This window comes from Lepidochelys olivacea, assembly GCF_965140295.1.
Source record: "Lepidochelys olivacea isolate rLepOli2 genome assembly, chromosome: 19".
NCBI lineage: Eukaryota > Metazoa > Chordata > Testudines > Cheloniidae > Lepidochelys > Lepidochelys olivacea.
The window spans coordinates 10914016-10936920 of NC_140429.1; the positions used below are offsets into that span (position 1 = coordinate 10914016).

At 62.1% G+C, this 22905-nt stretch overlaps 1 protein-coding gene across 4 annotated transcripts in view; it reads right to left on the minus strand.

Annotated features, from left to right (window-relative positions):
* The window catches only part of AHDC1 (AT-hook DNA binding motif containing 1), a 104304-nt gene that overhangs the window by 1460 nt on the left and 79939 nt on the right, over positions 1-22905 (minus strand). For all 4 annotated transcript variants that reach the window (XM_084609712.1, XM_084609711.1, XM_084609710.1 and 1 more), the window contains 3 exons: positions 12187-12355; positions 7052-7089; positions 1280-6367 (listed from right to left, as the gene is read on the minus strand). In XM_084609712.1, the coding sequence (XP_084465838.1) occupies positions 1323-6367; positions 7052-7089; positions 12187-12355 (5252 nt within the window). In that variant the 3' untranslated portion in view covers positions 1280-1322. The remainder of the gene's footprint in view (positions 1-1279; positions 6368-7051; positions 7090-12186; positions 12356-22905) is intronic.

Here is a 22905-nt window from a genome sequence, read left to right on the forward strand (position 1 = left end):
CAACCTGGGCCATAGATCTTTACATCCTGGGCCCTGCCCATCAAGTCTATATAGTCTGGTTTAAGGCTATTTGCTGGATTACACCTACTGGTCAATAACCTCCCATGTCCTGCCTCTGGCCGATCTAATGACAAACCGTCCCCGTCAATGCCCCTCAGCCCTCGTGCAATGTTCTGCATGGGAAGCAATGCCTCCTGCCCCTGCAGCCATCAGCTGGTGCCTGGAAGTGAAAGGCTGGATGATCTCTATTGTGAATAGGGCATGGAGCATGGTCTGGGTGCAAATGGACTCACTGGGAAAGGGATCAAATAGCCCGGGGCGGTGGCGGGATGAGGAAACAGGGAGCTCTCCAAGCCCTAAGTGGCTATGGAAACCTGGGGCCTGGAACTAAGCTTGGACCACTGGTTGGGATGCTTAGGCAAATTCCGTGCGAGGAGATGTAGGGGGAGCAGGTGCAAAGCAGGGCAGGGCTCTCCTCTCTGCTGTAGCCCGCACAGGATCCTCAGAGCCTCCTCGACAGCCCGGAGGGATTGGACAGTTATCACACTCTGCAAACAAATGCACAGTCCTTCCTAGCAACCCAAGCTCCAGAGAGCCAGCGAGGATAGCTGGCTCCTGACAGCACCCTGGGTTCAAGTTTGGGGATCAGGCTTTCTCATGGAAGATAACCCCACCGCAGCTGGAAGGGTGTCCTGGTGCTTGTGCATAGCCACTGGCTGGCAAATCCAGGGGGGTAGGATGCCCAGGTCCCAGTTACAGAAAGGTGAGACCAGCCCAAGGAGCAGCCAGTTCTGTTCTGAAACCTCTATGGCACTGTCGAGGGGGATACACAGTCCTCTCCCTGCACCCTGATCCTCGAGGGACGGCTCTCCTCTACATACTGCAGCTAGACGCATAGAGACGCTAGCATCAGGGTGTCACCTCCCCGACTGGGTAACGTGAGAGGTCCTGTGCCCATGTGTCGGCAGAAACACGAACACGTGAGCAGCACCGGTTCCGCTCTGGGCATTCTCGCGAGACCCCGAGCCTGTCACCTGAGCCTTGCTGGGGGATCCGCTCCCCAGCCCAAGCTGAGCTCACCCCCCCAACCATCCATTCATTGCCCCCCCCTTGTCCCGCGGGGCTTCCCCCTCCATTCCTTCCCTTGATCCTTGCCCCCTCCCGCTTTATCCTCCAAGATTAGCTGTGCTCTCCCAACGTGGTGGCCCAGGCCTGCGTCCCCGGGCATTAGGGGCCAAGCTCGGTGCCTCCCCTCCCCCCGAACCCCCCCAGAACCTACCCTGTAACAAAACCTCGTTGTCCGGTTGGCACTTTAGATGACACTACAATGAGGTGACTGTAAAAGTGTCCTCGGGGTGTTGCTCTACCATTGGACCCAAAAACCCGCTCTTCTGGGCCGCGGCCATGATCGGATGCCCTTGGGGCGGGAAGCTCGGGTACCTGTAGTTGTCCTGCAGCTGCAACATAGAGTCTCTCGGTACTGGGGAGATATTCAAGTCATTCATCAAGGGGCAAGCGTACGCCCCCCGGTGGTGAGCCCTGGCCATCTCGAGAGGCTCCTTCTCGCCCTTGGAGGTGTTGGTGTTGCTCAGGTGGGGGTTGAGGCAGGAGGCGTCAGCCCTCCCCATGAAGTCCACCAGCAGGCCGGCCCCGGTTTTGTTGTCGTAGGGGGGGCTCCTGGTGCTGGAGTTGGGTGAGTACCAGTAGCTGGGGTTTTTGCAGCTGGGGGAGTCGTAGAGGGGCTGAGGCATGGGGAGGTCTCGGCAGGCCATGTGCGCGGGGTGGGGCAGGCCGCTCCCCGGCATGCTGTGCTTGAGTGATTCGCAGGCCGGCAGCTTGCGGATGTCGCTCGGCCGCAGGTCCTCCTTGAAGGCCAGGGTCGGGGAGCAGTTGGGCGAGAAGGCTTTCTGCAAGCTGGCCTCGAACACAGTCTGCTGGTTCGGGGCAGCCAGCTGGTGTGGCAGGGCGGGGAAGTGTTTGCTCTCCAAGTCCGTCTGGCCCAGGCCGGGGGAATCGCTCTGAAAGCCTTGGACGAAGGTCCCGTCCGAAGGGGTGGAGGGGTTCATGGAGTAGGGCCCAGCGTAGTCGCCCGGCTCTCGCTCGCCGAGCCCGAAGCCCCGGGATTGGGAGGGGAGCGGGGACATGCTGCTGTCACCGCTGTAATAATCCAGCCCCAAGTCCGTGCTCTCTTGAAACAGTGCGTTGACCTGCTGGGCTTTGGTGGGGAACTTGGCCTTCCCCGTGCCCCGCTCCTTCTTGGAGGCGCAGGCCCCTCGGGAGCCTCGTGGTTGCCTGGGCCCCGTGCTCCTCTTGGACGGATACACTGAGGAGGAGGAGGAAGAGGAGGAGAAGTTCAGATGGGAGGCGTCGAACATATCCACCTTCTTCCGCCTTCCCCGCCCGGGCTTGGAACTGCTTTGGAACAGGACGCTCTGGTTCCAGTTGTAACCCGGGGCCGAGGAGGCCTCGTTCCAGTCCATCATGAGCTTCTCCAAGCTGGACAGGCTGGACTGGCCTTCGCTGGACGAGGCCTCGCTGTTGGCCCGCCTGTACCCAGCTGGCTGGTTGAACTGGGTGCTGTCAGAGGAGGACTCAGAGAAGGTCTCCGAGACCGTCTGCTGCTTGGCCTTCTGGGGGGTGTAGTTGGAGATGTCCAGGATGACGTTGGGTTCGTTGATGTGGCACTCGAAGCCCGGGTTATAGAGCTGGCTGAAGGCCTCGGAGCTCCAGTCCAGCCCACCGTAGCCTTGTCGGAAAGTCCACTGGGCAGCGCTGGGGAACTGTCGGCAGTTCTCGGACGAGGGCTGGAAAGAAGCTGAACCTTTGGGGACCATGTAGCCGCCGGGGGACACGGTGCTGGCCCGGCTGTCGCACCTTAGGGGCGTGTGTGAGGAGCCGGAGAACTGGCCTGGCTCAGAGCTGGTGAAGAAGGAGGCCTTGCTGAGTGGCAAGCTGGGCCCCACTGTCTGCTGGGCGTAGCCAGCGCTGTGGGCGCTGCTGGGGGACGAAGGGAGGCTGTTCCCGCTGCCGTAGGCGAAGCTGCAGTCCTTGTTGTTTGGACAGTCTTGGGCAGCGGGGTACTGCTTTCCCGGCTGGAACATGCTGGAGGCCGTCACACTCTGCCCCGAGCCGTAGCTGCCATACTGGGCGTAGCTGGCGGTGGCGGTGGGGTGAGCGGTGGGCGACCTGGAGACGGCCGAGGGCGGCACCAGCTTCTGGAAAGCGTCAGCCCCGCGGCAGTCTGAGGCGGCCTGGGAGACCCCGTAGCCGGCTGCCCGGCTGTGGGAGAAGGACTGCCGGCTTGGCAGGACCGCGTGGAAGGGTGTCTCAGTGGTGGCGGCAGCAGTGGGTGTGACTTTGGTGCTCCTGCCTGGGTAGGAGGCCAGGCCCCGCTGGCTGGGCATGGCGTTGGGCGGAGCTGTGTAGGTGGCCGAGGACTTCCGGGACTCGGACCGCGAGGCTGAGAGGGCAAAGTCCAGCAGGTCCGAGGAGTCGTCCGAGTCCAGCAGGGAGCGGAAGTAGCCAGTGAAGAGGTTGTGCCTCTCCTGGTTGACCTCCGTCTGGGAGGATGGGTTGCTCCCGGTGAAGAAGCCGGCCCGGCTGGAAGAGCTGGACTCCAGCGCCGAGGAGTGGAACGCCCGGGACTCTGCACCTTGGTAGCTGCAGTTCCTGCTAGCCTGGCTGGAGAGGTGGCTGTGGTGGGGCGCCCACGGGCTCCCCTTGTCCCCGGCCCACTCCGAGGTGCTGTCACTGAAGTTCTGGCTGGGGTTCTGCTCTGGAAAGAGCACCCCATTCTTGCGGGCTCGCCTCTTCCGCTTGGGCTTCCCCAAGGGATCCGGCTCTGGCCGGCCCCTCTTGCGCGGGTGGACGGGGTCGGCGTGCACGGCCGCGGGGGCCTTCTTCTTCTTCCCGATGCCCTCGAAGAAGTCGCTGAAGGAACAGCGGGACGAGCGGGCAGCATGGCCCCCTCCCCGGCCGCCAAAGCCCCCCGCCTTGCCCCCGCGCCGGCGGAAGCCCTGTACCCTGTGCAGGAAGTGAGAGATGCTCTGTGTGTCGGGGGCCTGGTGGATAGACTCGGGCTCACTGGGGGTCCAGCAGCGCGGTGGGGAGCAGCGCCCTGAGCATTGGCTCTGCCGGTTCAGGAAGGCCAGCTTGGCCAGCACATCCGAGTAGTCGGCCTTGCTGTCGTTGGTGTCGGCGATGTAGGAGGGCTGGGGCGAGGCCAGCTTCTGCTTCCTCCTCCTCCTCTTCTTCACCTCCGGGGTGGGCTCCTTGGGCTTGCCTGGCCCCAGCAGCAGGTTTTTGGGGGGCCGGCCCCGTTTGCGCTTTAGGATGATGGGCATCTCCCCAGGGGGGAAGACCACCACCACATTGCGGCCATTGTTCTTCATCTTCAGCAGCGGGGTGGGCTCCATGGACGTGCGGGCCGTCAGCTCCTTGCCCTCCACGCTCAGGTTGCTGCTGAGGGAGGAGACCTTGTAGGTGGTCTTGTTCCTCCTCCCCAAGGAGACGGGGATCTTGGCCATCTTCACCACCATCTTGCGCACCCCGCGGCATTTGCCCTTCTTGGCCTGCAGGGCGGCCTTCTGGACGTCGTCGGCCTCCGGGGTGGGAGCCGCCAGCAGGATGGATACGCTGGGCTCGGGCGGCCCCGGGGCTAGCTCCGCTGGCATGGCCAGGGGAAGGACTCGGCTCTCGGCAGAGACGTCCACCCTCCGACCCCGCCCCGCCCGCCGCCGCCGCCCGAGCATCTTTGGTTTGTCTGTTCTGCGCAGCGCGTATTTCCGGTGGTCGTCCCCGCCCCGCCCCGCGCCCCGCCCCGCGCAGGAGCCCCGCTTCATCACCTCCCCCAGTTGGCAGCTACTGAGGCGGGGCTGCAGCGGATGGGACCCCAGGGGCTCGGCTGCCATGAGCTGGGGCTGCGGCTCCAGCAACTTGGGCAGGGGCTCTAGAGACGGAGGGTCCAGTAACTGGGCTTCGGGATCTAGCAGCTGGGCTTGGGAGTCTAAGAGCTGGGGGTCCAGTGATTCGGGCAGAGTATCCAGGGCCTGGAGTCCCAGAGGCTCAGACAGGGGCTCCAGGGACTGAAGCTCCAGAGACTCTGACAAGGGCTCTAGAGACTGGAGCTCCAGAGACTCGGACAAGGGCTCTAGAGACTGGAGCCCCAGCGACTCTGGCAGCGGCTCTAGACTCTGCAGCTCCAAGGACTCGGGCAGGGGATCCAGAGTCTGGGCATCTAGTAGCCGAGGCTGAGACTCGAGAGACTGAGAATCTAGTAACTGGGACTGGGAATCGAGCTCCTGGGCTGACAGCAACTGGGGCTGGGGCTCCAGAGACTGAGACTCCAGCAACTGGGCCCCTGGGCAGCCCAGAGAGGCCAGTTCGCTCAGTATATCTGCGTCAGCCAGCTCAGAGTAATCCGTGGTGTCTGGCTCGGAGCAGCTGGCTTCGTCTTGGTTGCCGGCTGGCTTCGAGGCCGGGGCAGCACTGCTCTGGCATCCTGGCGGCTGGGGACTTTCTCTGCCCCCCTCCATCTCCTCCTCAGAGGGGGCCGGGTGAGTCTGCCTGGGTGGCTCAGGTTTGGCGTTGCACTGTGCCACCCTCTCCTCCGGGCTGCGAATGCTGTTGGCCAGCGTGGCCGAGGAGAAGAAGCTGTACTGGAGATCTCGGTCCCCGGCACTGGCCGGCGTCCGGCTCTCCTCACTGGGGGCTGGGTGGCTGTTAAGCCGCAGGTTGCCGCAGTCCAGATGGACGCCACTGTTCTTCAGGTCCTCAGAGAGCCGGTTGAGGTCCTTCATGATGTCGATCAGCTGCACCACCGGGTGGAGGTTGATTCTCCCGTTGCCACACTTGCTCTTCAGCAGCGAGACGATGTTGTCGACGTTGCAGCGGCCAGAGGCCAGCGTCGCATTGGAGAAGGTCTTGGGGGCGCGGTCGTGGGTGGCTGTCTCATCCAGGCCCCCCACCAGGATCCGGGGGTCACTGGCACAGCCCAAAGCGTTGGTCGAGGAGAAGTCCTCTCCCTTGGTGGGACCAAGGGCGTGGAGGCTCTGGCACCTGTCGGCCGGGTCCCCATGGAGCAGCGAGCCGGACTGGTGCTCCCTGCCCAGCGCCGGGCAGGAACCCTCAGGGAAGCTCAGCACGCTGCAGGATAAGGCCTTCTCTGCTGGGCACGCTGCTGGCCTCTGCCCAGGATGCCCTGCCTGGTAGAACTTGGGCTCGCGGACGTAGTCAGGTGAGCTGCGGATGGCACCAGATGTCACCACTGGGCCTGGGGGCTTCACGCGCATCCTGAACTCCTCCTCTCCTGGATGCCTCTTGGTGGAACAGTTGCTGACATGGGTGTCGGAGAAGCCAATGCATGGACCTGAAACAGGCAGAGAAGCAAAGTCAGACTCTTAATGCAGGGCAGGGCAGTGCTGGGCCAACTAGCTTGGCACCCTGTGGGCTTCCAGTGGAGGGGTGAATGCTCCATAAAGCATGGTACAGCGATGCCTACTGGGGAGGGCTGGAAGGGACGGACGTGGTACACCTGGACCGTCTCTGCCGGTGTTTGTCCAACCTGTTCTTAAAAAGCTGCAAAAACGGGGATCCCACAAGCGCCCTAAGGTTCCTGCTCCAGAGCTGAGCCCCCCGAGAGCTGGAAAGCGTCTCCTACTAGCCAAGCTAGATCCCATCACAAACGCAATGCTGTGATACCCCCCACCCCTCCCCGACACAGAAGCCACAGCCGATGCCCGCTAGCAAAATCCTTCCCCCGCAGCGGAAGCCTGCCAGGGCCGGACCCCTACCCATCTCTATGGCAGCATCCCAGGAATCCTTGGGGCCCCCTTACCCACAGAGCTCCCTGCCCCAGCTCCGGTACGGGGTCAGCACTGAAATCCCTTCTGGGAAGAGCCCACCCGCAGGGGCAGGGAAACGGGAGCTGCTGGGAATCGTTTACAGGAGTGAGGCTGCCGATACCAAACTGCCCCCCAACCAGTCCTGTGGCTGCCCCACAGCTGGGCCACAGGGCCCGGGCTGGATGAAAGGCCCCAGGAATGGCACTTACCCTCGGCCTTGCTGCTCCGGCTGTTACACTTGAGCTCTCTGCAAAGGGAAGAGAAGAGGCGTTTAGCCCAGAGAACGGGACCTTCCCTGCACAGCCTGCAGCTTAGATTCAGCTCAGAGCCCCCAGCCCCGTGTCTGCACCTCCCACCCCCTGATTCCTCTCCGCCACCCTGGACAGCTAACTCACTCAGAGCTCCCCCAGCTGGCACGGGCTGTAGATTTCTGATGTGCCCATCACCATGGTATCGGGGCCACAGTAAGAATGCCACAGCGGGGCTGCTCTGATGGAAACCAGCGTGTGTTGCATATGCCTATGGCATGGGCTGGATTTGGCCCAAAGCTCTGGGACCGAGGCAAGGATTGAAGGCGTCTCGCTAACCCTTTCATTCGACGCAAATGGTCTGGTCTCAGGCTGACCCCTGGCTGGCCCCAAGGGGGACATGCCCTTCTGCTGCAATCGGGCAGGGTAAAATCAACAGAGGAGCATGGGATTTGGGGCTCCGTGCGCTCCTTTCAAACACAGATAATGCACCTGACCTGTGCCGGGCCTCGCATGGCTGAGCTACGGGCTGGGGAGCTGCCCCGGGCCTCGCACGACTGAGCAACGGGCTGGGGAGCTGCCCCGGGCCTCGCACGGCTGAGCAACGGGCTGGGGATGTGCCCCGGGCCTCGCACGGCTGAGCTACGGGCTGGGGAGCTGCCCCGGGCCTCGCACGGCGGAGCTACGGGCTGGGGAGCTGCCCCGGGCCTCGCACGGCGGAGCTACGGGCTGGGGAGGTGCCCCGGTCCTCGCACGGCTGAGCTACGGGCTGGGGAGCTGCCCCGGGCCTCGCACGGCTGAGCTACGGGCTGGGGAGCTGCCCCGGGCCTCGCACGGCTGAGCTACGGGCTGGGGATGTGCCCCGGGCCTCGCACGGCGGAGCTACGGGCTGGGGAGCTGCCCCGGGCCTCGCACGGCGGAGCTACGGGCTGGGGAGCTGCCCCGGGCCTCGCACGGCGGAGCTACGGGCTGGGGAGCTGCCCCGGGCCTCGCACGGCGGAGCTACGGGCTGGGGAGCTGCCCCGGGCCTCGCACGGCTGAGCTACGGGCTGGGGAGCTGCCCCGGTCCTCGCACGGCTGAGCTACGGGCTGGGGAGGTGCCCCGGGCCTCGCACGGCGGAGCTACGGGCTGGGGAGCTGCCCCAGACTTTGCACGCCTGAGCTAAGGGCTAGGTCTTGCACGCCTGAGCTACAGGCTGGGGATCTGCCTGGGTCTTGCATGTCTGAGCTACCCCTGCCCTTCGGCTGGGGATCTGCTCCAGCCTTTGCAGCCTGTCCCATGGGCAGGGATGCTGCCCCTGGTCTTTGTACACCTGCTCCACAGTCCCTGGACCTTGTGCACATTTTCCAGCCTGCTCCTTCAGCCTCCTGGTCTCTTTGCACCAGGCCGAGAGTGACAAGCAGCCCACACCAAGGGAAAGGGCTTTGCGGACGTACCACCGCTAGGTGTCCCCTGTGAGCTACGGATCCTCCTCCAAGTGTTTATGCATATTAACCGGTTAAGCCTGTGCACTCCTGGATTCCTTCCCCACTGCCCCCTCCCCTTCCCCGTCAGCAGAGCTACTCCCACCTACTGCTTAAAGTTTGCAACCTGCGCTCCTTGTGGCCTGAGAGAAAGCCCCTTTGTATTCCCCTTTGTGCCCAGCCAGCCAGCCCTTTCCTTCCACCCAGTCGCCTGGAGAAGCAAGCACCTGGCACTAAGGTTTGGAAATGGATCAATGACAGCCTGGGCGTCCCCTCCCCCCGTCCTGGGTCTGCAAGGAAGGAAGGAAGGGGACGAGCGAAAGAAAAGTTCTTTGTTCCCAGCTTTTCCCGAGGATGGATGGGCCCGGAGTGGAGATGCCCCAGGCCCCATCTCCCCCCGCGCCCCACAGGCAATGCGAGGCTCTTCAGGGGACATGGCTTCATTCATCCTTCCAGAGCAGAGAGGGCCGGGGTCTGGCCCCTGGCGGTCAGGCCAGGGACCCTCGTCAGCAGCCTGAGGCAAGGGGAGAGACCCCCATGTAATGTCCCCCACCTGGATGGGCAGCTCGTATTGCAATGAGGGGGGCCCTCACCCCCACCACCGAGCAGCTCTTCACCCCCACACACCCATCAGCTGTCCCCTCTGGACGGCTGGAACCCAGCCCCACCCCCAAGGCCAAGCTTTTCCTGGGAGTTAACCCCCGTTCCCTGAAGAACTGTACGTAGACGCGTCGGGGTTCTCCTGTCGCTCCGGTCAATCCACCTCCCTGAGAAGCAGTGGGTAGGTGAACGGAAGAACCCTTCCGCCCGCCCAGCTGCGTGGGCACTGGGCATCAGGGCTACTGCGCTATGACTCACGGGACGTGGGATTTTTTGCAGGTAGCCAGGTTGCCCTGCATTTTAGGTGGGCAGCCAGGCCTGCGCTGAGCCGCTCCCTTGGAGCCACATGCTGCCAGGCTAGCTGGACCGAGAGCACCCAGAGAAGCGGGAGGCTCTCCCGTCCGGCCCAGTGGGGTGTGAACGCCAGCACGATTAAACACGCAGCAAACACCCCCCCGCGCCAGGGCTGCAGCTGCGAGGCTGGGGTGGGACCCCGCAGGCTGCTCTCAGACTGGGCCCAGCTGTTCCGGCCTTGTTGCTTTAAACAGGCTAAATAAGAGGAGCTGCTGGCTCTTCCGCGCCCCCCCGGCACCACCCTCTCTGCCCCAGCCCACATAAGGCAGGAGTCTTTCCTCCCTCCCCCCAGCAGCACCAAACAAAACCCATTCGCAAGACAACAGGAGAGGGGGAGGGGTTGGTCCGCCCCTCCCTCACCCTGGCAGGAAAAGGGCACCTGGCCACCGAGGGGCAGGGTAAATCAGGGAGGGGTGGGCACACAGCCTCCTTCCCCGGGGGCTGGAACTGTGCAGGAGGCTAGGACACCCGAGGGCCAACTTCTGCCCCCTCCTGCCAGGCCTCGTCCCTCCTTTGCACCCCTCCTTCTCGCTCCCTGTTTAGCGTTCCCCCCTCCTCCGCCTTCCTGCCCCCTCCCCAGCTTTCAGGTGTGGTTTTCAATGGCTCCTGCCCTGCTCCGAATCCCTTCCACCCCCGATAGGGTGACCAGACAGCAAATGTGAAAAATCGGGACAGGGGGTGGGGGCTAATAGGAGCCTATATAAGAAAGAGGCCCCGAAATCGGGACATCTGGTCACCCTAACCCCCGAAGCCCCTCCACCGCTCATGGGAAGTTGCTGCAGCAGGAAGTGACCTCAGCTTTTTGGCAGGCCCCGCTGGGCACTGCCGTGTGCTAGGCCCGGCTGGGCGCTGAGCCATGCTCTCCAGCACCCTCTGCGGGCTGGGACGGAAGGCCCCCGTCTCCACCCCGCCTGCCCCAGCTCGGCCATTTCAGCCCCACCACGTGTCCCCCCTTTGTCAGCGTCGTCTGCCCCACGGCTCGGCTCAGGCTCCTGGGGCCTGCCTTTCACACACCGGCAGGGGCCCTGGCTCCCCTTCCTCTCCCGCCCCCTCCCCTGGAGAACACCCGGTGCTTAGGGCTGCCGTTTCCAGGCAACGCTTGGCCAGATGTGGAGTGAGAAGGGTCAGGATCCCATGGAAAAGCACCAGAGCCAGCAGGGATCAAACACAGCGCACGGCTGTCGTTATGTGCGGGGCGGGAGGAGAGGCAGTGCGGGCCAGTGGCTGCAGCGGGGGGACGGGTACACCAAGAGACCCGAGTTTGGACCTTGGGCCAGTCGCTTCACTGCCCCGTGCCTCAATTTCCCCTCTGGGTTAATGATACTGACCAGCCTCCCTGGGGCAGAACTGCCATGGACAGAGGACGCAGTGACGGGCAGTGGGGAAGCTCCGGACATTGGGCCCTGTCTCTCCCCGGCATGGGCACAGAGAGGGGTGCTGGCAGACGTAGCTGGGGTGACCGGGTTATTTCACTGCACTTAGGAAACAGGCTGCCTGCCCGGGCAAGCCACCACGGCTATTCACAGGCAGGTTCTCTGTGCAGCGCACGGCCCGGGGCCTGTGCTCCCCCGGCGTGCTCAAGGGGCAGGCTCCGTGGGGAGTCTCTGACAGCAGCCAGCCTGGACAGTGAAGCTGGGTTTTGGGCTAAGTGCTGGGTGGGTTTTACAGCTGGTGAGGGGCGAACTGGGCAAGCTCGAGGTCTAGGCAAGCTTGCCCTACATAGCTGTGCTACTGCCCCTCAATCCCAACCTGCAGCCCCCCGGCCCGCTACGCCAGCCCTGAGGTCACCATTCAGCACAGAAAGATCAGACAGCCAGAAACACCGAGGTGCCCACCTACTGGGAGCCCCCCTCGAACAAAACACAGGTGGAGGTCTCGAACAGAGGTGGGCAAAGCCCAGCGCCAACCATTTGTCCCCTCCAAGCTGGGCATTCTGATGAACGGAGCTGGCTCCAAACCCAGGCTGATGAAGGTCTGCAGACCTGAACCCCTCACTGCCCCAGTCAGTTCGTCCATCCTTAGTCCTGAGTGCCAGGCGAGGGCCAAGTGCCCAGGTGCTACCACCCCCTTCGCTCACCGCCCACCCCACCCCAGCTGCCGCAGAGATGGAGACGCTCGCCGCGGGGCAAAGGCAGGTGCTCCGGGGAGGCAGCGCTGGCAGGCCCAGCTGCTGGGGGTGGGGGGAGAAACACAAAGGCCCCATTCAACCCTGGGCACAGCCCCTCTGCAGCACGTCTGCTCAACTCAAGGGGCAGGGGAGAGATAGGCAGCACAATCCACCCGCGTGGCTCCCCCAGAACACCCTAAGGGGCATGAATCAGATCTGCAGGCCCAGATCTTCAGATGGCCCCGGCCTCCAGTGCTCTGGGGAAAATAAAACACAGTGCTGCTCTCCCATCCCTTATCGATAACGTGGGGCTGCCCCTCCCCATAGATAACATGGGGGGAGGGATAGCTCAGTGGTTTGAGCATTGGCCTGCTAAACCCAGGATTGTGAGTTCAATCCATGAGGGGACCATTTAGGGATCTGGGACAAAAATTGGGGATTGGTCCTGCTTAGAGCAGGGGGTTGGACTAGATGAGGTCCCTTCCGATCCTGAGATCCTGTGACAACACGAGGCTGCTCCCCCACTCCCTTGCAGAGAGCACCAGGCTGCCCTGCACCCTGGAGCCGTTACCTTGGCCTCGAGTGCTTGCAGTGCAGATTCACTTTGAAGTTCCTCTCGCCGCCGTCCGCGTCGCCGTCAGGCTGGTGCAGCCCGGAGCCCTGGGCGTGCTGGAACCACTCGGCTGGCGGGCTGGCTCCGTTTTCCAGGCCGATGGGCTGGCAGGCGAGGGAGCTCCCATCTGTGAACGAGCAGCACACAGACCCGGGTGCGTGAGCCAAGGGGGGGTGCAGGGTCCCGTGTGGGGGGCAAGGAAGAGGCAGGGGAACTTGGCGGTGCTGGGGGTTTGTCCCAGCGACAGGGGAAGGGGCCCAGAAACGTCCTTCCCGCGGGGGGAGTGGGGGCAGCAACGGCGCCTGGGGCGCAAAGGGGCAGCGGCTCTCTCCCACCCCCACCCCCCCGCATGGCAGGCCCTGGGGAGGCCGCATTCGGCGGCTGGCGAAGGGGGCTTATGCAACCAGCAGCACAGAGCCCAGCATGGCACTTTGCTGAATCGTGCTCCGCTCTGGCATCTTAAAGACAGGCTCCCACAGGGTTATTCAGCCTGCACGCGTGTGTGTGTGTGTGTGTGAGAGCGGGTACAGCCAGCCGCACAGGCATTCACGCCTACCCATCTGTCTGCAACTGTCTGTTTGTCTAAGCCACTCTCCCTCCCTCTCCACCCCAATGTGCCGGAGAGAACTGACAGGCTCCCTCTGGCCACTGACGGAGGGGTGACGGCACCTCCTCCTCCCCCCGTTTCGCCTTCCCCCGTGCCCGAGGTCGCTGCTTGGGCAGCGTTCGGGACACAGACGGCTTTCGATCAGCCTGGATGGAAACACGGACGTGGCTCAGTTCTGGCTGGCTCCCGGACACAGGGCCCCGGCCTGTCCCGGTGGCGTCAGCTGCAGGCCCCGTGCTGACATTTCCAGTGTTTTTCCAGGGTGATTCCCCTCCTGCCCAGCCACCACTCGTCAATTCAGCCCCAGCCCCATCTCGCTCTTTCTTGGCTTCTCTGGCTCGTGTCTGTTTGTCCGTCTCACTCAGGATCTATCAGAGCCCTAGAGGAAATCAACCAGGCTCCAAGCTCTGCATTAGCGAAAGCCCTCACCTAGGGCTCCCCCTGCCCGTGGGTATGCTGCTGGGTTGCGGTTTTTGCTCTCTCTTTGTGTGTTGGTTGGTGCAGATGTGCGGGCACTAGGGAAGGTCTCAGTGGGTGTGTGCATGCCTGTGTCTCAGGCTCTCCTGGATTGTGTTGCTCACTCTTTGTGCGATTAAGAGTTGGTGTTATTGTGGGTCTACCAGCCTCTCCTGCGTTCGTATGTGTGTCTCTGTCTCTCTTCCTCTGTAACCTTATGTGTGTGTGTCTGTATCTTTGTGTGTCCGCCGGTGCCCCTCCCAAGTGTGTCTGTCTGCTCCCCACCCTTAGCCTGTGCGACTGTCCCTCTTCCTGTCTGCCTGTGTCCTCCCCCAACACACACACACAGAGCATGATCCAGACTTCCCATTGCTTGCATTAGCGTGACAACTTATCAACAAGGCAGGGAAGGAGAATTCAAACCTGTCAGTTACTCAGTCCAAATCTCTTCCCCTCCTCAACCTCGGGTCTCCCGGCTGGCACAGAAATGCAGGCAGCTCTGTCTCCAGCCCTGCAGAGAGCTGCTGCTGGCCTGGGTGGTGTAGAGTTACACCAAGGGGCAATGCGGAGCACCAAAGTATGCACTAGAAAGACCGGTCTAGTCTCTCACGCAGCTGCTAATGCGCCCGGAGCTGGGAGCTGCTGGAGGAGAGGCAGGCAGGAAGCGCACAGATGACTTTCCAGAACAGCCCCCGGGGTACCAATTTCCCCCCCCCCCCCCCGCGCACATGCTGCTTTCCCTTTTAATTCGAGTGAAACGTGGAGAGACTGAAAACCAGTCAGGGACTGGGAGCCTGCCCTGCTGCCGGGACTGGGATGGGACCAGAACCTTGTCTCAGTTCAAGAGTGGCTACGTCGGGTTCGGGGCAGTTTTATGCCGGTATAAATCAGGGCAGGCCGTGGCCAGGGCGATGCAAGCTCATGCCATGCACCGCCTGGGCACACCCAGTCACAAGAACACCGAGTCACCCGGACACACCCAGGGCAACACACGCTGTACACAAACACACGCGCACACATTGGCCCACACGCACCCCGAGAGACACACACACAGCTCCAACCGGCTTCTGCATGGGCTCCTCTCTGGCTGTAACAAGACCACACTTGCTCTGGGTTATTAAAGCCTCTTAACGACTAGGCACAGCCCTGAGCAGCTGCTGAGCAGACAGAGGGGAGGCAGGAGGCAACTCCCCCCCACCGCAGGCCCCCAAAAGGCAGAGGGGCTGGAGCACACGGCTCTGCGCTAGGCATAGGGGTGGGATATGGGGATCTGCAACGTCTGACGGGCTCAGCTGCTGCTGACGCATGACGGGCCATCAGAGGATGCTCACCTGGCCAAGCCAGAGACTGCGGCCTCCGCCCTCCACCCCTGCTCTGGGGCCTTTCCAAACGGAGGCCCGGGGCGCACCAGAATGCAGCCCCCTGCCCTTGGCCGAGCGAGCCAGGATATCGGAGGCACCCTCCATGGGGGTCGGGGCAGAGTCTTTGCTCCACCAAGCTGGCAGGGGAGCGACTCCAGATTGGCACCCCTGGGACCGGGTGCGGAGCTCGAAGGAGCTGTGCATCAAGAACAATACACCTGGCTCAGTGCAGAGCCCGCAGGTGGGCTCTGCAGCGGGGCCCAACCAAGCACCCATCAGAGCCACCGGCCTGAAGAAGTGGCGCCATGCCCCACTTCTCCTCCGGCGCAGCCCAGCGAGGCTGGGGTCCAGCCCAGTGTCCCCTGGGGCAGCGACGCGGCTGTTGGTGGGGCAATAGCAAGGCTTGCTCATGCAGATAACCACGGCAGGCTCCCGGCGAGCCTGGTGTGAACGCAGAGTAACTCCTCTGTGTTCCATGTGGGGTGACTCCGGATTCCCACCTACAACACGGACAGCAGGGCCTGTTGCGGGAGGCTCCAGGCCCCCAGAATAGACCTGGGACTCGCTCCCCTGTGTTACACAATGGGCACTGCCCGACACAGCCACCTTGCTCCTCTCCCAGACGGCCCCGGGCACTGCCCGCCCGGCTTCGATGCCCAGCAGGAGTTGGGGGGTGGGACCGATGCCGCATGTGCCCGGGGTGGCAAGCTCCCACCCTGAGCCGCAGCCTGGCACAGCCCAACCCCCCTCGGCTGGGGCGTGCTGAGCGTTGGCAGACACAGCCCAGAGAGGGGTGGGAGTGGGCTGGGGGGAGGGGCCGCTGGGCGGATGCTCGCCACACAATGTTCACTTTCACCTCCTCTGCTCTGCCTCAGGCAGCCTGCCACATGTTCTGCATTAGGAGCTCTGGACTTCACCATTCCCGGGTTCTTAGCCAGGGGGAGTTTTTCCTCCCCCCCCTTCCCTCCCTCCCTCCCTCTCTCTCTCTCTCTCTCTCTCTCTCTCTCTCTCTCTCTCTCTCTCTCTCTCCCTGGTTACAAAACAGGACTAGAGACCACACAAGAGAGAGAAGATGCATGGAGGGAGAGAGAGAGATGCATGGGGTGGGAGATGTATGGGGGGGGGGGGAGAGAGAGAGATGCATGGGGAGAGAGAGAGAGATGCATGGAGAGAGAGAGATGCCTGGGGGGGGTGGGGAGAGAGAGATGCCTGGGGGGGAGAGAGAGAGAGATGCCTGGGGGGGAGAGAGAGATGCCTGGGGGGGCGGGGAGATGCATGGGGGGGCGGGGAGAGAGAGATGCATGGGGGGGGAAGATGCATGGAGAAGCGGGAGGGAGGAAGAGTCACAGAAGGAGAGAGGGAGCAATGCACAGGGTGGGTGAGAGAGAGATTGCAGTCACCTCTGTTTCCCACCTCCTGACCCCTGGAGCCTCGGAAAGATAACAGCCCCGAAGAGTGCTGACTCGCCTTTCAGAAATCCAATATCCTCCTGCCTACCTGGGCTGTTAGCTTCCCCCCCCACCCCAGGATTAATCCTGCTGCTGAAAATCTTTTAATTAGTTTAGCAGTTTCAGGCTTCCTGGTGGCAGGAAGCAGAGACACAGACTCCGCCAGCCCTCCCCTCTCCTGGGAGGCTGTCCAGCGCCCTCTGCCCCACACCGGATGGATGGGGGGGCAGAGGGGGCTCCCTCTGAAGCTCTAATCCCCCCCCCCCGCTAGAGAAGGTGACTCCGGGAAGGACACAGCCTCTTTCAAGGTGTTTAATTCAGCCTGGTGCTGAGCTGGGTGGGTGGGGGGCAGCTGTGTTCAGGCCTGCCTAGAACCCCTCTGAGCCCAGCAGGCGGACAGGGTGGCCTGGGCTGAGCGCGAAGGGGGAAAGCTAGGCCAGGGCTTGTTTGCTCCAAGGACTAGCCCCACCCCGGTCAGTGCCACAGCCCAGCCCCGCACGCCTGCACAAGGCTGGGGTAACAGCGAGGCTTCGCTGTGCCGCTGGCCCACCCAGGCGACAGCTGCTGGCCAGCGGTGCCATGGGGAGACTTCGTTCGGAGGGGGAGCGAGTTGTCATCAGCCCAGCGGAAAAGCGGCAGCCTCCCATAGGGAAGTGACGCACCCCGCCTAGCCATCGGAGGAGCTCATGTTGGAGATGAGATCGAAGTGGGAATGTCCTGCAGGACACGGATGGGCACTGCCACTGAGCCCACCCGGACACCACGGGGATGGGCTCTGCACTGAGGCCTGGGGCCCGCCCAGAGACCACGGGGATGGGCTCTGCGCTAAGGCCCGAGGCCTGTCCGGATACCACAGGGATGGGCTCTGCACTGGGGCCTGGGGCCCGCCCAGAGACCACGGGGATGGGCAGACAAACAGCAGTCACCCAGCAGCTGCGCAGACTGGAGCGCAAAAGACATTTGCCGGGTCTGGACGGCGCCTGCTAACTCCTTCACGAACCGGGGTGTTGCACTGAAAGAGCGCCACACGCTGGCCCCCTTGGGCGCAGCCACCTCACCCTTCCCCGGCTTCCCAGTTGGCCAGGCCGATTTGTCCTTGGCTCCAGAATTCTTCCCACCCCCCTAACGGCCCCAGTGCCCCTCCTTGCTGGGGGGCCGCTGGGGTGGCGAGATGGCAGATGTGGAGCTCTCTCAATGCCACCCTGTCGCTCAGAGCTGTACCCCAAACAAACCTGCTCCCTCCTCCCTCTTTCTGCTCCTCGGCCATTTGTAGACGGTGCTTTGTTGGCCCCACATACCCGCAGCAGTCACGGCTCAGCCCCCGCCAGCCCCAACCTGCTCCATCGAACAAATGTCCCAGGAACCAGGCCTGGGCTGGCTGACATGAATGGAAATCAGCAGGGTGCTGACTTCCCGGCAGGTGGGTTCAGAGGGTTTCTGTGTTTGTCCAACCTCCCCCGACTCAGCTCCTCTCCTGAGCTCTGCAGGGGGTCAGGGGAGATGATCTAATGGGCCCTTCTGGACTTAAAAGCTACATGAGTCCAAATTCTAGGAGCCCTCCCCTCTGTGGCCCTATGCAGCCCTGGCCTCCCACCCCACCCCACCTCCTCCTGCCCCCTCACACTCACGTCGCTCCCCACCTTGCTCCCCGAGCCCTGTGGCTGCAGCATTGACCTGCCCTTAGCGTCCTTTCCAGAATACGTCCAAGGCAGGGTCCCTGCCCGGGAGAGGCCAGCGTCTGCTAGCTTGGAAAGCCATCACCACGCCCATCCCAGTGCAAATACCACCACCACTTCCCCCGCAGCAGCGCTCACAATGGCGGGGCAGTCTCTTCACCCCCCCTTCCACAGCTGGGGAAGGCAGGCAGAGAGGGGAAGGGCCGTAAGCCAAAGCAAACAGTAAGGCAAGCAGCCCAGCCCAGCCAGCCTGGATTCCCAGGCCCGTGTCCCCCACGCTGACATCTCAGCAGCACTGGGGGAGCCATAGAGAAAGGCTCAGAGCAGTGGGGGGCGGAAGAGGCCTTCAGCAGAGACAGGGTGGATGGGGCAGAGGAGAGGCGGGGAGGTGGAGGTCACTTGGAGAGAGGAACAGACGTGTGTAGCGTCCCAGGGGCAGGAGCTCAGAGGTTACCTGGGCGGGGAGGCACAGGTAGCCCCGGGGTTTCCCTGGGAAAGTCCGAACTTTAACGATTCCCCCACATCCAATAGGCTGCTTTATATCAAAAGAGAACAGAACAAAGTATTCACCTGTGCCACCCACCAGAGCTCTGCACTGGGCTGGGGGAAGGAGTGCCAGAACGCTCTCCTCCCCACCCCGGGCACGCCCCCAGAACTGGGGGGTTCTGTTTAGTTTCATTACAGATACAAAATGCAGATGAAAAATGCACGGGCCGGGGCTGGCCAGGTCCGAACCCCGCCCCGGGCCGCAGGGCTGTGAAGAGAAACAAATCCACATTCTCGGTGCAATAGGGAAACTGAAACGCCAAAAGAAACAAACCCAGAGATCTTCTTTGAGCAGGCTCCAACTAAATCACCTTCCTCCGGGCAGTCAGTCCCAGTTCCGACACACTGATGCCCAGGAAGAATCTGGCCCCATGGCTGTCTCTGTTACTCTCCTGACTATGCCCATTTCTGTTCCCGTCCATTCCTCAGCTGCCTTTTCTCACCATCTGGTGCAAGAGCCTTCTCCTCTGCAGCTCCCGGCTGTATTCTCTGTCTATTGCCAAACTGCAGGTCTTTCCCCCCCCTTGCCTGATTTTCCAAAGGTCATGCTCCCTCTCTGTCAGCACAGTGACTGGGCTATTGAGCGCTCTGCGGCTCTTGGGGGATGAGGGGGAGGTGGAGGAGCAAAAGGAAGGACGGTATTGTGGTGATGGCTGTGGACTGGGACTCGGCAGGGTGGGATTCAATCCCTGGCCTTGCTACAACCTTCCTTGGGAAAACCAATTAGTCTCTCTGTGTCTTGGCTCCCCACTTGCACAATGGGGTGATAACCCCGCCTCTTGTCTATTTCGATCGGAAAGTCTCCGGGCAGGGCCTGTCTCGCACTGTTTCTGTGCAGTGCCTGGCACACCGGGGCCCTGGGTAATACCCTAGAGCAGGGGTAGTCAATTAGATTTTTGCTCAGCTCCAAATTTCTCGGTCAAGGTAGAGTCAAGGTCCAGACTCCAGAGAAAACAATAAAATAGAATAACACTAATGACAATAATAAGTAAATAAAAAGATTCCAGGATCAGCTCAAAAGTATCTGGCGGTCCGGATTTGCTGGTCCCCCCTGCCCTGGAGTGACGCCCTCCCAAAAGCAAGTGGCGGTACATTGTAAACGCAGGGTCCTTCAAAGCCAGGGGATTTCAGAACGAGAACTGGGGGCTTAAGATGCAAACCGGAAGAACCACCAGGGATCGCGTGCCCCCCTTCCCGCTCTGGTGAGACAGCTGACACAGAGCATCAGTGAAGGACTCAGGGCTGATGGCAGTGGGGACAGTGCAGCCAAAGACCTCCTGTCACCAAATCCGTGGATGCGCATGCAGATGGAGTTCAGAGACCTGCCTGTGACTGATGCTGGATTCAGGAATAAGCCTCTTCCGGGATTCGCCGGCTGCCCAGCCCCGCAGGGCACTGCAGCAGGCTTTCCAGAGAAGATGAAACAGGCACACGCTCGGCTGCTCTCACCCCCTGGCACCTCCTGTCCATGCTACTGCACATGAGGCTCGCCTCGCCGATGCCCCCGCTCTTCCAACGCGTCACTGAGCCCCCACCGGCCTGGGCACGCTCCCGCTCGGCGCGCCGGTGATGAGCTGGGATGGATTCGCAACTCCAGCCTTTTAACAAGGACCACCCCCAACGAGTCTGTGTTGTGTGGGTGGGGGGGTACCTCGGCGTAGCAACTGCAACCCTCGGCTTCCTCCCCCCGATTCACACAGACGTTCCGGGGGAGGGCAGAGACCTCAGAAGAGAAATTTGTCCACCCAGCTTTGTCAGTGCCCCAGAATCCTGACCTGAGACCCCCCCTCCCCCCGGCTATACCACTCGTAGCTCCTCCCCCATCTCTGCCAACTCCCGTCTGTCCTGACACAAACCAACCCCCCTCCTGTTCACCTTCTGCTTTCCTCTACCCCAATCCCCCTCAGAACAGATCTGCAGCTCCTCCATTCCTGCTGTGGGCCTGGGGCACCCCACAGCCTTCCAGATCTACTCTACTTTTCGGCAGGGGCAGCCGCTCATACTGAACCACAGGGTGGCAGCAGCGCGGCCAACCCCAGTGTTAAAAAAATCATGACTCAGACCCCCCGCACCAAAATCACAAGATTTGTTTTAAAAATCACAAACCATGGCGGTGGTCTTTTGTATTTGTCTTGCACCTTTCCAAGCGAGAAACTATTCCCTCACCGCCACCCAATGAAAACTGAGATTCTCACATAAATCCCAGGACTCCAGGAGCTGGGGCCATAGGAAACCCACGGAATCATTGCGAGACTTGCGCTCAAACCACAAGCGTCGGCAACGTGGCTGCAGATTGGCTGCGTGAAGACTGAGGGGTAGGTGGAGACCAATGAAGCCATTTTATCCAGTTCATTCCAGCTGGGAAGCCGGGGTTTTGGAGGTGAAACACCAGAGGACTAGGAGGGGTGTGTGTGCGCGTGTGGCAGGATTGTTTGATCTGAACGATAGCCATCAGCCTGCAGAAAAGAACGACTCTTTCCCGCCGTGCTCCCATCACTGTTTGCAACACTCGATCCTTCCTTTTCCCCCCACCACTGACTTTTTTTGGGGGGGGGGGGGGAATTTATAATGAGGAGACAGAACAGATGGCCAGAGTGTTTCATCTTAGGTAGCGGGTTCGGCAGACTTACCTCAGCTGCTGGGTTTCCTTTCCTCCGATAGCGCCCCTGGGAGCAGAGTTTCCTAGGTTCCAGGGAGCTCTGCTGCCTGGAGCAGAATCGGGTAGCTAGCCGGGGAAGTTCTCTCCAGCAGAGATGGCCGCAACCCAGTTCCACTCTAGCGGCAACGGCGAATGGAGAGAAATGTCACATGTGAGATGCTCCATGGCGGGCGCTGGGAGCCTAGCAGCGGGGTGCAGAATTGCTAGGCAGATGGCCCCATTATGGGCACCGCCTGGGAAACTCCCACTCTTTGGATTTGGGTGGGAGACCTGGCACACGGAGCTGGCGACAAGCTAGCTCTCGGCAAGGGGTAGAAGCCTCCATCTGTGGAGCATCTCCAGCGGCAGGCTTGGACACGGCCACCTGGCTGGCCCCCGCAGGGGTAATGCAGTCTCCAGAAGACGGGGACTCCTGGAGGGTGCATTAAAGACAGTCCCCTCCTTCCTCACGACTCTGGAATGTCACTTGGGATCTGGGCAGTGCATGCAGGCCCATGCACAAAGCCCAGCCATCCAGGGCTCTGCACTAGACACAAGCAGTGGAGAGTTAAGCTCACCAAAGATGCTCCCAACAGAGAGCAGCATCCCAGAGGTCTTCACGGCAGGCTGCACGCAAGATGAAGGCACCTCCTGCCTCTGTGATGGCGGGGCAGGGGAGGACGGACACCTCTGTCCCCCTCTCCAGCCACAACGCTTCTCTGCTGCAATCAGCTTGACCGACCCCCCTGAGAACGTCTATTCACTGACTTCAGCGGCTCAGCACCACCTCGCCCTGAAGAACTCTCACCCATTCCGGGCCCGGCGTGCGGGCAGGACCCTCCCACTCCTAGGCACACAGGTGCAGCCCACCCTGCTGCCTAACTCTGCGAAGTCTGCTCTCCCAGTGCTGCTAGAGGTGTGTGCTCCCTTCGGGGGCAGCTCCGCTAAGAGAGGAAGCCACCGCAGGGGCACCAATGGCACCAGAGAGCTGGTTTCCTCGCCCCCGCCCTCCCCTGGCTCAGCATGGCCTTTACATGGCGACCCTAAGAGAACCGCCCGGCCTCCTCCCTGACCATGCACCTCACCAGCGCGGCTCATACCACTGCATTCTGGGAGCACGGGCTTTCAGGCGACCTCCAAGCCCCAAGCACTGCCCGGTGGGAAAGGATTTGGGGGGAGGGATAGCTCAGTGGTTTGAGCATTGGCCTGCTAAACCCAGGGTTGTGAGTTCAATCCTTGAGGGGGCCATTTAGGGATCTGGGGCAAAAATTGGGGATTGGTCCTGCTTTGAGCAGGGGGTTGGACTAGATGACCTCCTGAGGTCCCTTCCAATCCTGATATTCTATGATTAGGGAGCCCGTCTGACCCGGGAGCAGCTCAACATGTCTATCTCCCCATCCATGCTGGGTGGAAACCATGAGAGATGTTGCTGCTGCAGCCAGACCGGACGGATGGACAAGACAGAGACCTCCTCCCGGGGCGCCCCAGTGCTTGTGCAGCTGTCAAGGGGGCCGCTGACAGCTGTCCAAGGGGCCCAGCCAGTGGCTTCTTTCGGCTCCGTCCCACCTGGAGCAGACAGGGCCTTTGATGCTCAGCCCGCTTGGTACCAGTCAGCCCAGGGGACTTTGCTGGTGCCTCCTGAAAGGGGACTTTTCCTGCCGGAGCCAGTCGGTCTGGGCAGGGGCTGCCAGGCAATAAACTAGCCTGCCCCCGCCCCATGTGCGGGCTCAACGACGCAGCCGCCACTTGTGGGGGGGTGTGATGTGTGATTCTACCCTTAAAGGCCAGACTCTTCCCTGCCTCACCGCCCCTGGATCCAGGGGAGCAGGGCAGGGTTTGGACCCTTGTTTCCTACCTGGCTGGGATGGAGCTGCCTCCCTCCAGCCCCTTCTCTCCCCACCCCTTCCCCTTCCTCAAAGGGGCTCAGGGAAGGGGGTTCGGCAGA